This window comes from Coenobita brevimanus, chromosome 21 (genome assembly GCF_032717465.1).
Source record: "Coenobita brevimanus isolate Jiangsu-jjx chromosome 21, ASM3271746v2, whole genome shotgun sequence".
NCBI classification, from domain to species: domain Eukaryota; kingdom Metazoa; phylum Arthropoda; class Malacostraca; order Decapoda; family Coenobitidae; genus Coenobita; species Coenobita brevimanus.
The window spans coordinates 31,558,893-31,572,073 of NC_136974.1; the positions used below are offsets into that span (position 1 = coordinate 31,558,893).

Sequence of the window (13,181 nt, forward strand, 5' to 3'; positions counted from 1 at the left end):
AAAATGGAACTAGTCATTATTGTTACAATAAGTGAAAATGACGACTGAATGTATTCGGATTAAAACATCATAGTGCTGTAATACATGAAAGTGCCTTAGGCTAAAAATTATAGTTGTTAGTTAAAAACGAGAGTACCAGCATATCATATCACTAAAGTCTGCTTATAGCTTAAACAGTATTTACCGTACCTACTTCCAAGGTTCCAATGAATATATCATACTGTAGTGCCTCAAGGCTGTTCCAGGGTAATACAGACATATTTAGTCTTCAGTGGTATGATTAATCCTTCTTTATATTGTAACTGTTGCTGAGTTTTGTAATGGATTATTAAATATAACTGTCAGTATAAACAAAATGAACGGTAACTTTTTGGTTTATTTACAACAAAAGATCAACAATGTAAAATGCTGAAATAACCGCTACACAAATCTATTCGTAAACCAAGAGAGGGATTGTCTGCTAGGATGTCAGCAAATCCTTTACCAACTCTGATATAACAACCCTATTCAAGAATATTTCACTGTTGGATACTTATGTGCCTTGACAGTTTTTCTAGGAGTTTCCAGTGACCAGCTAAAGTGTTGCACTCCTATTTAAAATTTGCAGCAATGTAGTCAAATGAAAAAAATAGTTAAAGGCTTATGACAGTGACATGGGAAATAGATCTGGGTGATGAAGATGATGGATGGTATGACGATAAGATTTACTTTGCTCACTTTAATCCATGGATTGCGAACCACAGGTCAGACTGGGTAGAGTCCCGTTATGAGCCACAGCTCAGGCTGTGCTGGCCATGCATCACTGCTAACTACTGTATCCCTACTCAAACTTACACATGGCGGTATGCAAAGATGGAGAGAGAGAGAGAGATTATTTTCTTTTCACCAGATGATGCCTGGGATGTTTATCTTCAAGTTTATATTATACAAAAAGATTTTTTTTTTTTTTTTTTCATTACTCCCCTACATAAACTTATGCATGACCCTGCACAAAGATGGAGAGGGAGATTTTTTTTTTTTTTTTTGATGCCATGGATATTTTTCTTCAAGTTTAGGCCTATAATAAACAAAAACTAAAAAAAAAAAAAAAAAAAAATTTCCACACCATGGGGTGGGATAAAAAAAAAAAAAAAGTAACTGCACAATCCACGGGTTAAAACTGGTCAAACCTGGGAAGGGCCATGGTGCTGGTAACAGATTTCATGATCTCCAATTAGTACTGCACCTCTTTCTGTTCTCCCACTTTCTAAACACCATTTAACATCCAGAGAACCTACCTACCTTCTCTCAAACTCATTCCTAGTTTCCAACTGTTAGCATTCTCTCTCATGAATCCCTCTCTACCTTCCCTTGATCTACACTCCCTTCAAAGTCCCTCTCCACACTTGCATTATCTACACTTCATTCACAAAAGTACCTCTCTACCTTCTCACTATCTACACTTGCTTAATGGGCCCTTCTCCACCTTTTCACTGTCTACACTTCCTACAGCTAAGCACCTCTATCTTCTGGCTAAGTAATCTAACATTCTACTTCAGCTCTTCAAAAGCCCTTCTCAATCAAGAACTGTCTGACCTCTGCCACATACTGCCCCTTGATGTGTATCTTCTGGTGAGGCTCATGGGTTCTCATGTTAAGTAGGCGAGTCTTCTTCCGCGGCTCCAGATATTCTTTCAGATCTTCCGCTAGGGCAAAGATATCACCCTCAATCCGATGTAGTGATGTTATGTACCTGTGTGGGGGAGAAGGATATGATGTCAGTAGTTCTCCCACTTATATATTTTATCTCCTTGTTTTTGGAATCTACCTCCCCCCATATTAAAGTACCGTACGAAAGTCAGGATGATGATGAATGACAATGGTTTAGAAAATGATTCCCAACCAAATATAATTTCTCATATTTTCTAGAGTGACAGCAAAGATTTACACACACCCATAGTTACAGAAGTTATCTGCTGTCCAAAAAACATAAGTGCAATTCCAAGCTAGGGTAAGGAAAAGTTTGATTACTTGAATTTCACTAAAACAGGTCTTAAGGATCTTCTGTAAGACTCATTAAAATGTATACAAAAACCTTTGCCTATAAGGTACCATTACACTAGTCCTGAATGAGACTGCCTTAGCATGTATTCAGTATGGATGGTGGGTGTCAGTACTGAAGTGAGGACATGAAGGTGTGTGGCATATAGAACTACTGGGCTTCAGGGAACTGATAACATATCTATGCCCACAGTTGGACACAAGTAATTTACAAGGCTCAAACCCAAGTTGTTACTGATCTCCACACTTAATTTCTAGGACGTGTGCAGATAAACTGTTACTGTAAGACAGACAACTTTCTTCTGATTCATAACTATGGGATTAAAAGCTCAAAAGTTTACTCAGTTCTAAATTTAAGACAACTTCATGATGAATCACAAGGAACTTTACGTGATGAAAATGATAGGGTGGCTACTTCATCAGCGGCTTAGTAATAAAACACTAAGTGAAACAATTTCAAACAAGTACAATTTGTATCTTGGCTATTTTCAGTGATAATGGCATCAATAGATTAAAAGGGAGGTACATTTGAATAAACTCCTGCACAAAGCTGTCACTCACCTATTCAGTATGGGGTTGTGCTTCATAGGGACTGAAAGTTTTGGTTATTCTCAATGACAATGGCATTCGTGAAGAAAAGGAAGACAGCTGTGTGTGTGTGTGAGTAAGGTGGAAGGGGTGGGGGGAAGAGGGAAACTGAGGATGATGGGGATGGATGGAGTGAAGAGGTTTATGAGTTAAGGTGTGTGAGATGAAGAGGAAAGCCAGATGGTGGATGACAAGTGATATGATGGTGATTCATTTGTGGCCATGATTCCTGGGATGAGGGCATTTGAGCAAATAAAGAGATAGATCAATAGATAAGGAGATACAGATAGATATATTGTCACTCACCTATTCAATATGGATGTGTGCTTCATATAGACTGGGAGCAGGTGACTGGGAGCACGATGGACGAAATAGGGATGGTCTCCAGGCTTTGCTGACGGAGCCACCCATCCTGATGGTTTCACGTCGCCTGATTAGCAATGGTAAAAATGTTATCATAACCATGGAGTTATTAGAGGGTAGGGTATATCTAACAGTTTCAGTTCAAGAAGTCTATTTGAATAACTAGTCCAAAGATAACAAGAATAAATAGTATGTTGTTGAATGGAAGGGAAATTAGATTATTAAAAAGGTAAAATTTAATCATACCTGGCTTGGCTTTAGGTCTGGGTATGACAGTGGGGGGAAATAATCTCTCAACATATGCCCATTCTGCTGTCGACACCTCATACTGAAAATACAACATTAATTTCTTAAATTCACCATACGTGTCAAGTGGGGTTGGTGGAGGATTAGTGCCCCTCCCTGTAAAACAATTAACTCTAAGCCCTTGGCCATCCTGTTTGGGATACATGGCATCTGGCAATGAATGAAAAAATGAAAACCATTCTTGCACCTGCTAAATGATGACTAAAAAGATGTGTGCCTCCCTTTAGCTATGAGCAGTGTACAAATATACTCTATGGTGATCCTCCCCTGCATCAGGAACTGTGCTGCAAGCTGTGCCATACCTCCTACAGCACAGGATGTCATTAGTGTGCTTATGAACACATACCACTGGCATTGTCAAACTGATACTATTAATGTTCTCATGGTCAATATAAATGAAATACTGTATTCTAATCCAATAAATGCCTCATAATTTTATTCAACTGAGTATGTCATGGGAGCCTGAGTACCTGTGAATATCCATAAGTACCGGTATAAAACATTAAGTGCATAAGTGCATCCTTAGGTGGGAAGGGAGGTCTGGATGACAACGATGATGGCAATGTTGATAATGATAACCATACTTTGGTTTATAACTAAGGCTGCCTCTATTTGCCTCACCTGTTCCCTGGACTCAGGTATGGTGTGCTGGCCAGCTGGAAGTCTGTCAGTACCAAAACTCTTGTCCACATGACAGGTTGTGTGGAGGGACCGATGTAGGGCAGATGCAGCACCTTTGGTATGGCTATTCAGGACTGCCAGTGCCCCCCGGTGTGTCCTGGAGAGTCGCCCAATGGATACCAGGCAGTTGACTGCCATTGCATACTGTCTTGTACCTCAGTTCCTCCTGTTAATGTAAGTAACAGTCTAAAGATGCTGAAATTTAATACAGTATTGCCTATACTGATGAGTTAAATGTTTAAAGGGAGACAGTGGTTATGGAGACAACAGACCTAAGTTAACTGCCAAAACACTGTACAAACTACATTAATATTTTTACCACAAACAAGTGAGAAAAATATGCCAGAAAACAAACCCTGGGATCCCTATCCACTGTCACAAAAATGCTGATACAGGTAATAAAATGAAATGGCAATGTTCCCCATTACCTTTACCAGAGTTCTTCCTGTAGTCTGGGTTAATGTACAAGGTGTGGTAAGTTGGTAACCTAGAACTGCATATAAACTTAATGATTGTTTGACACGTGGTAACTTTCGGCTTTTTGATTGAGGCTATAGCAAAATCGCCGGACCCCCGGGGGAAGTAGTGTTGTTTTGATCATTAAAACCACTTCGCCAGCATTGCTGATTCGGTTCCAGCAAAGTAGACGATTTATTGAATACTTGAAGTGTGTAATGCTTTTGAATATTACTTTCGTTATGAATTCAACACAACATTAATTTGAAAGGTTACACACGTGACGCAATTTTGATTGAAATGTTGATTATTGCATTGATTGATAAATATTTATTGTTCTAAAAGGTGCATAATGACTGACTGAAATATTTATTGGTGTGACGGTATACATAGTACATATACAAATAAAGAAGGTGAAGTTAAATCCAAAGAAATCATGAATAGTACTGACTGACAGAAGTGTTCAGATACAACAGTTTTCTCTCAGGCTATCTCAGTCTCAGCTGACTGAAATAATCTAATATTAACTAGAATTGAATACTACCAGCATGAGAGGGTTAAACAATGCATATGCGCAAGGCGATCGTCATTCACTGTCTTCCGCCACCCTCGGCCACTTCCACCGAGTCCACCAGCACCAGCCTCCCTTTCTCCCTTCTCCCGTGGACTCAGCTGCTTCTTCCCGTGTAGGGGTAAAGGTGGTCTTGTATCACCGAGTTGCAGCTTCATCCTAGCACTCACAAATATCCAAAATGGCCTCCAACGACGAGCTGGCGTGCGTGTATGCCGCCCTCATCCTTATGGACGACGAGGTACCCATCACGGTAAGAAAATTGAAGTAATGTGTGATGGCGTTGCACCTTGGGATTTGTTTACATGACTGGCACACGTGAGGGTACTAGTGTTAGAGGGGGATCATGCTTCATATATATTGAAATTCATGTGCATTAGCTGTTTACAGTGGGTCTGTTTCAGTAGTGTAATGGGTAAATAATCCAAATTTTGTTTGAATTATAACAGATACTTGGTAGGCAAGGACTTGAGTCGATTATTTCACCCAGTCTTCCTTGGTTGACTTGGAGCACTGCCGACTTTGATTTCCAATGTTACCGTTACAGATTTCTTGATGGGCTAATGCTCATGTGATTGCTCCATACACTAAGTGCATTTACTGTTTTCCGTTAATGACTGATACGAGGCTAGGGAGCTGTCGGCTCATATGGAGGTGCCTCTGGTCAGAGATTCTCTAATGTAGTTTTCATAACGATTTTTTAATGCTTTTATACTAGGATTAGACGACAGCATTTTCTGGGAGATTTCTAAGTATTGATTGTTGTGGCATTGATTCTGTTCTGCTTTGATATTCGATGTTGTGGCTTCAGATGTTTGCAGCTATGACCCGTAGTGTCCATTTGGTGTCCTCTGGGTGCTGGAAGAACTGTGGTAAACTTGTCATTCATATTGCCTTCTTTCATCAGCTGTTGGTAGATGTAGTGTTTTTCCAGTCAGTCTGTGAAACCTCAAGCCTTGCCTCACCAAAGAGATGAGTTTTGTCACTGAACTTCTTTTTTTTTTTTTTTTTTTTTTTTTTTTTTGTGAAACATTTTCAGATTATTTTTATTTTTCTCATATGCATAGGAAGATTCATTATTGGAATCATTGTCATGGTAATGCAACAGATTAGTTGTTCCTGTAGTTATGTTTTCAGTTTTTATGGTATATTCCTACAGTATATCTTTGCATCATCATTCGCAGGCTGAGAAGATCGGCACAATCCTAAAGGCTGCCAACGTCAACGTGGAGCCATACTGGCCAGGCATGTTTGCTAAGGCTGCAGCAGGACTTGACCTGAAGGCGCTGGTTAGCAACGTTGGGTCTGGGGTTGGTGCTGGAGGTGGTGGTGGTGCTCCTGCCGCTGCACCCGCTGCTGCTGCTGCTGCAGGTACTGGGGCAGGGGGATATTAGAGCTGCAGTTTGTGTACTGTTTGAATTTGAAGGGAACGGGTAATTGATAGGGTGTGTGCAGGTGTTACACAATTTTAAGAGGAAAACGTGTGTATATATGAGGGGAACAGGTTAAATCTATCTATCTATCTATTGCCAGATGTCTCAATCCCGTTTGGGGTGGCCACAAACAAATCGCCTCCACGTTGCCCTGTCCCCCGCCATTTCACTGCCCTGCTCCCAACTCACACCCCCCTCTCTCATATACCTCTCCATCCCATCCGCCCATCTCATATGAGCTCCAATACTTGATGTTCTTTTGAAATTAGAACCTTCCTAATTCAAACTTGCAGGAGGGGAAAAATCTGAAACTGGGGTTATTGTCATTAAAGGTCTGACCAATATACAGTATATCAGTTTCGTCTATTAGTTGTCGGATTTGTATGTGTGTGTGGAATTGTATGCTGTGTCCCATTTTTTTCTATAAGGGCAATGGCGTTGCACCTTGGTAAAGAGCATAGGTTTGGAGCGTGTAGCACTTTATGACCAGATGCCCTTCCTGATGTCTTAGTGTCCCTTGGGTGGACTCAAACCTCTGACCCTTCGGCCAGAACGGAGCGCTCTAATACACAGAGCCACAGCCGCCATGGGTTAGAGCACTCCGCTCTGGCCAAGGGGTTGGAGGTTTGACGGCTGTATGCTTAAAGCTAAGGTAGGGTCTTTCCTAATGGCCCTATATCAAAACGGTATGCTAAAAGTTTAAGTAGGAAAAGTCTTCCTCAATTTGTAGGGGTTGTTCCAACATTTTTTAAAGGGGAGGAATGCTTGGCTTTCTCAAACCCTATATTTAATTATTCGTAACAAAGTAACTCTGTATCTCCAGAAGGCATAGAATATTGTAAATAATTTATGTAAAAAATATTTTAACTTGCTAAAAGTGCAATGCAAACATACACTGGAACTGAACTGTCGGTTATTAAAACACGCAGGCTGTAAGTTACCGAGTAGTAGGTCAAACTCGGGCCCGTCTCTGCCCTGGCGGTTACACGCAGTCATTTTTATTTTTTAAAGAGTACTTAACAGTAGGCGAGATCCTAAAATTGACATGTGTAAACCACTTTTATACGTTACCCATGTGATTTAGCTGAATATGGAACAATTAGTCAATGCTGAAGGTAATAATATACATTAATATATACTTATAACGAGAAAAGTACTGTTCTTCGCTCATAGGCCAAACTATGAAGCGTCGTGCCAGCATCGGATCATCTTTCCATTTTAATCTCAGGCACTGCAAACTGTTTTTCATTTTCATATAATACCATTTATAGTTAATCAGGAGCATTCTATTCATAATTCTTGATAATCGTTAAGGAGACATAGGACCACCTTATTTTGCATTTTTTCCTTGCTTTAGCCCTTCATGGAATTCAAGTACTCTCGAATTGTGTTTTCAAGTTAGTGTTTTTTGTTTCTTTTAAATGTGGTAAAAAGTGCTTTAAAAAACGGTGTTTGTTCACGGACAGCCACTATCTTGCCGTGCACGAAGACAGATGGACGCCATCTTAGAGCGCCATATATGATTGAAATTACCCTTGCAGGCCTACTTAAACAAACCTAACTTAAACTTTCGTAACAACCCAACCTTATTTCTCCTAACCTTACCTAACCAATTTTTTGCTAACCTAACCAAACTTATCCTAACCTGTGCGCGAAGACTGACGACCGCCATTTTTCAGCGAAATTGCCCTGTATCAGTGCTTATTTACACAAACCTAAAATAAATTTTCGTAATTCAACCCACCCTTATTTATCCTAACTTGTTTTAAGCCAACCTAACCAAATTTATCCTAACCTAATCTGACCTATCTCGAGCGCTATCATATTTACAACATAAGTATTGATTGAAAAGTCTATTACTGAAATAGTATATAAAGTATACGTACAAATACGTGCTGATATATATAAAAAATGACGGGAAATTATTTTGTTTTAGTGGTGATTGACATGGTCTGGACAAAGAATAGTCACAGCGACTCCCTCGGGAGCATTTCTGATGCACCAAATGGTCACGCATGGGTACCAACGGCCCCCTTTCCCTTAATGTTCTCTTAGCATACCATGTAGAAATTGAGGGCATGCTTGTACTCTCCTTAGTGTGTAAAGTAGGGACCAATGTAGGGCCTCTCCATATGTGTTTAAGCATACGGCCGTGAGTCCACCCAAGGGTTATTGGTAGACATTAAGAAGGGCATCCGGTCATAAAGTGCTACATGCTCCAGTCCTAAGTCCTCTACCCAGGGGCAATGCCTTAGCCCTTATCAAAAAAGGAGGATACAGCATTTAAAAAAAAATATGAGGCTTCAGTTTAATATGTGTACTTTGATACTCAAATAGTGAAGTGTAGTTCTTTTGTACGTTGTTAATGTCCCACAGTATGATGATACATTTTTTGTCCGTGTTTCACATGACTGCAATGATTATGCTTTTGACACTGAGACCTTATGAAGTGTTTTGTAGTAGGTTCCTGCACGCATTTGGCATTAATAGCTACCAATTGTATTTCAGCACCTGCCGCTGAGGCCAAGAAAGAGGAAAAGAAAGAAGAGTCCGAGGAGTCTGATGATGACATGGGCTTCAGTAAGTTTTGTGATGCATTTTCAGATAACGGATTATTGCGTTTTCAGATTAGCGTAGGATTGAATATTATACAGTAAGAGTAGATGGTCAGATAAATGCAAGATGGGACACCCTTTACTTGCATTTTTGTTAGTATGAGATTTGGCTATTAGAGCGATTGTACATGTCGTAATTGTTACTATATACCTTCCAAATGCCTGCAGTTTCCAACATGATGCTATTTTTTCCGTGTTTCACCTGATTTTCAGTGATTATTATTCCCCTTACTGATATGAAGGTAGTAGTTAAATTTAATGCTCTTATCATTGAAGATAACTAACGTGTTGTTTTCTTTCCAGGTTTGTTCGGTTAGACGTTCCAATATTCCTTGACGTAAATAAAACTCGGAATGTTTTTATGTTGTTTTTCCTGGCCTCCTCTCATGCCTTTTTAGAGAAAAGAATGACAGTACTAATTTCATTGCATACAGTGCATCAGTAGACTCAAGGAATATGGTGGAATACTGTTTATTTTTTGAGTGGGGTTGATTGTTGAAATACCTGTTGCTGAAAAAAGTAGCTGTGCATAGTTTGTTCATTCCATTGAACAAAAAAATCAGTTGAAAAATACCACAAGGGTGTCATGCTTAGTGAGCCATTGTAATGAGATTAATCATGTTACAGATGGCAGTGTTGTGTGTGATGGAAGTTGAGCCATTTGATAGGGAAGTCATTCAGACAGAAAAACATTTAGGAGCTGTATTAGTACACTGTGTCTTAATTTGTACTTGTGGTACAGCTCCCCATGTAAGAGATTATTGTGGATTGGCCGTACTTCATTTAGCACTGTATAAAGTAATCCTTAATCTTCCCTGGTTACATTAGTGCCATATGGTCTTTGTTACCTAGTGCTACCTTTTCATTTCATTTCCCTGGTTACATGGACATCTGTAAGATAAAGATTTCTGCAAAATTGTGGAACAAGGACTCCCACAACCAAATTCATCATCAGACCTCTCCCACCCTAGGGCAGGGTGAGGAGTAGCAATGTCAAGATATCCAAAGTTTGCCCAATTCAATGGACCGGGCTTCCTTTCACTCATCATTCAAGCCCTCAAAATCCTGGCTTCATCCATCCATCCATCATCCAATCCTACATTGCCCCATGAGGAGCGTAGGAGCCTGGGGCTAGGAAGTTGGTCCCGACGTTTAAGATGAGAGTGACCAGCCTCGCTCATCCCTGAGTAGCATTACATGAACAATCAACCCCAACCATCCCTTGGATATAAACCTTTACCGCCTCAATCCGATTCAGACTGGCAAAAAAAAAATGTCACGAAATAGTCAAGTGTATTTGAGTTAATATTTTTTATGTATTCAAAATCAAAGACCACAGTATTTTGTGATTATTTACTTGCAAAAAAATGGAGCCACCAAAGACAAACATGTACTGTACTAGATGAGGGATGACTTCGAAATATAAGGGGTGTTCCACTGGATGGTAAAGTTTGCATCACTAAATCCTGTCCATATGCCCTCTTCATCTGTTAGGTAGTCTCCTCTTGGATATTTTAATCCGTTCTTGAACTCCTCCTCCTGACATTGTCACTCCCCATTTTTCTATACATCACACATCATTTTCTGTCCATGCATAACCTCTTACTCCATCCTTACTGCCCATGCATACCTCTTATTCCTATTCCTTGCATACCTCACACCCGTTCCTTGCGTACCTCTCACTCCCGTTCCTTGCATACCTTTCTCCTGTTCCTTGCGTACCTCCCACTCCCTTTCCTTGCATACTTCTCGACCCTCTCTGGTCTTACACTCCATCACTATCCATCCTAGCATGCCTGTCACTCTTCCCTTCTCTCACTGATACATCACTCCACTCTTACACATCATTGTGGTTTCCAGACTTTTTGGCAGTGATGCCCCTTTTCCAGTTCATTTATAAACAATTGTTTTATTCATCCTGTATGTATGGCATCTTTAGAACTAAGAGGAGCATGTGGAGATTACAAATGAAGAAGTGAAGGAGCATTGTGATGTGGCTGTGTTGGAAAGTGTTAGAACCTACAGAGCTGGTATGGCCATGCAGGGACCTGAAGAATAAGAGACATTAGGAGGGTTGGAGTTGGAAGGATGAGGGGGAGATTGGCTGACTTTCAGCTGGGTAAAGACCAAGAGGGCACTTTGTACAAAGGGGCTGAGACATTCCATGGCTGAAGAGGTGAGTTAACCTTGAGTCTGTGACAACCTTTTTAGTTCATTCTTGCTGCTGTCAATTTATTATTTAACTGAGGAATGGCTCACGATGAGTTTATTAATAATGTATCCAACCCCTTTGCATCATCTGTATCCTTTATAAAGGCATAAAATAAGAGTTCAGAAAAAACTTACTGGTTTCATTGGGTTTACTGGACCATATATGTAACCTGGAACAACACCAATCTTTGGTGTTGGGCAACTATACTGGCAGTCCTAATGTCAGGGATGTGTTCCAAAACAAACTTTTCATACTCTAACGTGGGGAAAAGTTTTATCTTAAAGGTTGTAGTGGAAATGAGCATATAGCCCATTCCACTGGGCAAGCTGTCAATTAGTTTCCCCCTTATGTTTATCCATGCTTTTCGGACCTTACCTTACCCAATCCTTGGGTGAGAAAAGGTATGGACGATGATGGTGCTGGTGGTGAATTTTTATATTTTTACTGTGAACATAGCAAGCGAAAAAAATTATCACCATTATGGTCAAAACACTCCCTAACTGGGTTAATAACACTCACAGGGGGGGCTTCATGAATCTTTATTAGTGAGGTTAGGTGTTGGTTATATTCAAACCAGTTGAGCTAGACTAAAGCATTGAACTGAGTATTATTTTGGCCATTTGAAGTTGTTAATTCTGACTTTAGGATACATAATGTCAGTAAATGCTTTGTTCTAACTTTGAAGGGCAACAAAACAGGACCAGAATACAATTATGCATTTTAAAGGTTTTTGGAAGGCTATAGTATGGTTTTTTGCTTGTCCCAAACATGAACGCTGGATAATCCATTAATTTAAAAGCATCAATAATATGGTTGGTTATATTTACTGAGAAGAAAATGCTCCTACCATGCCAGCTAATTACATCAAAACTCACATTAGCCTTTAACTCGTACAGCACAACTTTTATGCAAGGTTTTCACTTCTAGTGTTAAATGAAATCCAAGTACAGTACTGTTATAAGAGGAAGAGGTGTGCAGTTATTGTGTTAGTTACAAATGGCCTAATTTTGTAAAGAAGTCAATCCACTATGTTGTGCAGTAATGAAAATACGAGACAACCCTTTAAAGTTGATGATGTATTTCTGATTCAACTCAAACTACCACCAGATGATTCTATTTGACTTTAGCTGTAAAGAGCTTACTTAAAGCTATAACTAAAACCTTCAATTCAAAAAGGCTCCAAAGCTGAATTAAATAAGCTGGGGTATGGAAGAATAAACCAACAATATATCATCAGAATGGAGAAAATTCCATTAGTTATAACAGCCAAATGGTGTACACAAATGAACATAATCTTGATTACCTTAAATGAACAAAATGTGACTACTTAAAACCACTTGCTGCATTAAACCCTTCGTAATAAACTTTCAACATGTACTTAATGATTTCCACACCAGATGCATGCAAAGCTAGAAAATGCATGGTTAATTCCTATTGTTAGTGACAATCTAAGAGATCTAGTGAAAAAAGAAAGTACCTGTAAACAGCTAAAATGAGTTAGCAGTTATAATGGGTAATTTGTGTAGCATGCCTGGATAATGTCAATAGGTTTAACCCCTTCAATCTTATGATGCATTTTTCATATCAGTCAGGCTACCACCATACAATCTTACAATACTTAATGGAGGTTAATGAAGACTGACTAACACACGCGGTTATTGATGGTTCTATCTAACCTTTCTAATTCAAAGTGATCCTTAACCCCCAAACCCCAATGACACTAAGTAATCCAGGTATTTTATTTAGTTTTGACACCTCCCTCTTTGTGGCAAAATCCATGATTATTTTAAAACCCTCATGTTCAAAAGTTTTCCTAAATTGAAGAAAACTGCACTGAGAATGTAGGGATACAATATAAAACAAGAAATAAGATTCAGGGGATTAAACAGAATAAAATCATCCGGTGGTACCAGAAT

At 39.5% G+C, this 13,181-nt stretch overlaps 2 protein-coding genes across 3 annotated transcripts; one reads left to right on the forward strand and one right to left on the reverse strand.

Annotated features, from left to right (window-relative positions):
• Positions 1-1,159: 1,159 nt before the first annotated feature.
• On the reverse strand, positions 1,160-4,545 carry mRpL49 (mitochondrial ribosomal protein L49). 2 transcript variants are annotated; one of them, XM_080266656.1, is made up of 5 exons: positions 4,413-4,545; positions 3,919-4,144; positions 3,238-3,319; positions 2,935-3,058; positions 1,160-1,732 (listed from the first exon to the last, which is right to left on the reverse strand). In XM_080266656.1, the coding sequence occupies exons 2-5, from the start codon at positions 4,114-4,116 to the stop codon at positions 1,543-1,545; spliced, it is 594 nt and encodes a 197-aa protein (XP_080122782.1). In that variant the 5' UTR covers positions 4,117-4,144; positions 4,413-4,545; the 3' UTR covers positions 1,160-1,542. The 2 variants fall into 2 exon arrangements, with proteins under 2 accessions (XP_080122782.1, XP_080122783.1); XM_080266657.1 differs by having other exon boundaries at positions 4,407-4,529.
• A 497-nt stretch (positions 4,546-5,042) lies between these two features.
• On the forward strand, positions 5,043-9,413 carry RpLP1 (Ribosomal protein LP1). Its single transcript, XM_080266721.1, has 4 exons — positions 5,043-5,258; positions 6,190-6,376; positions 8,947-9,018; positions 9,357-9,413. Exons 1-4 carry the CDS (start codon positions 5,187-5,189, stop codon positions 9,368-9,370), a joined length of 345 nt encoding a protein of 114 aa, XP_080122847.1. The 5' UTR covers positions 5,043-5,186; the 3' UTR covers positions 9,371-9,413.
• The last annotated feature ends 3,768 nt before the right edge of the window (positions 9,414-13,181 follow it).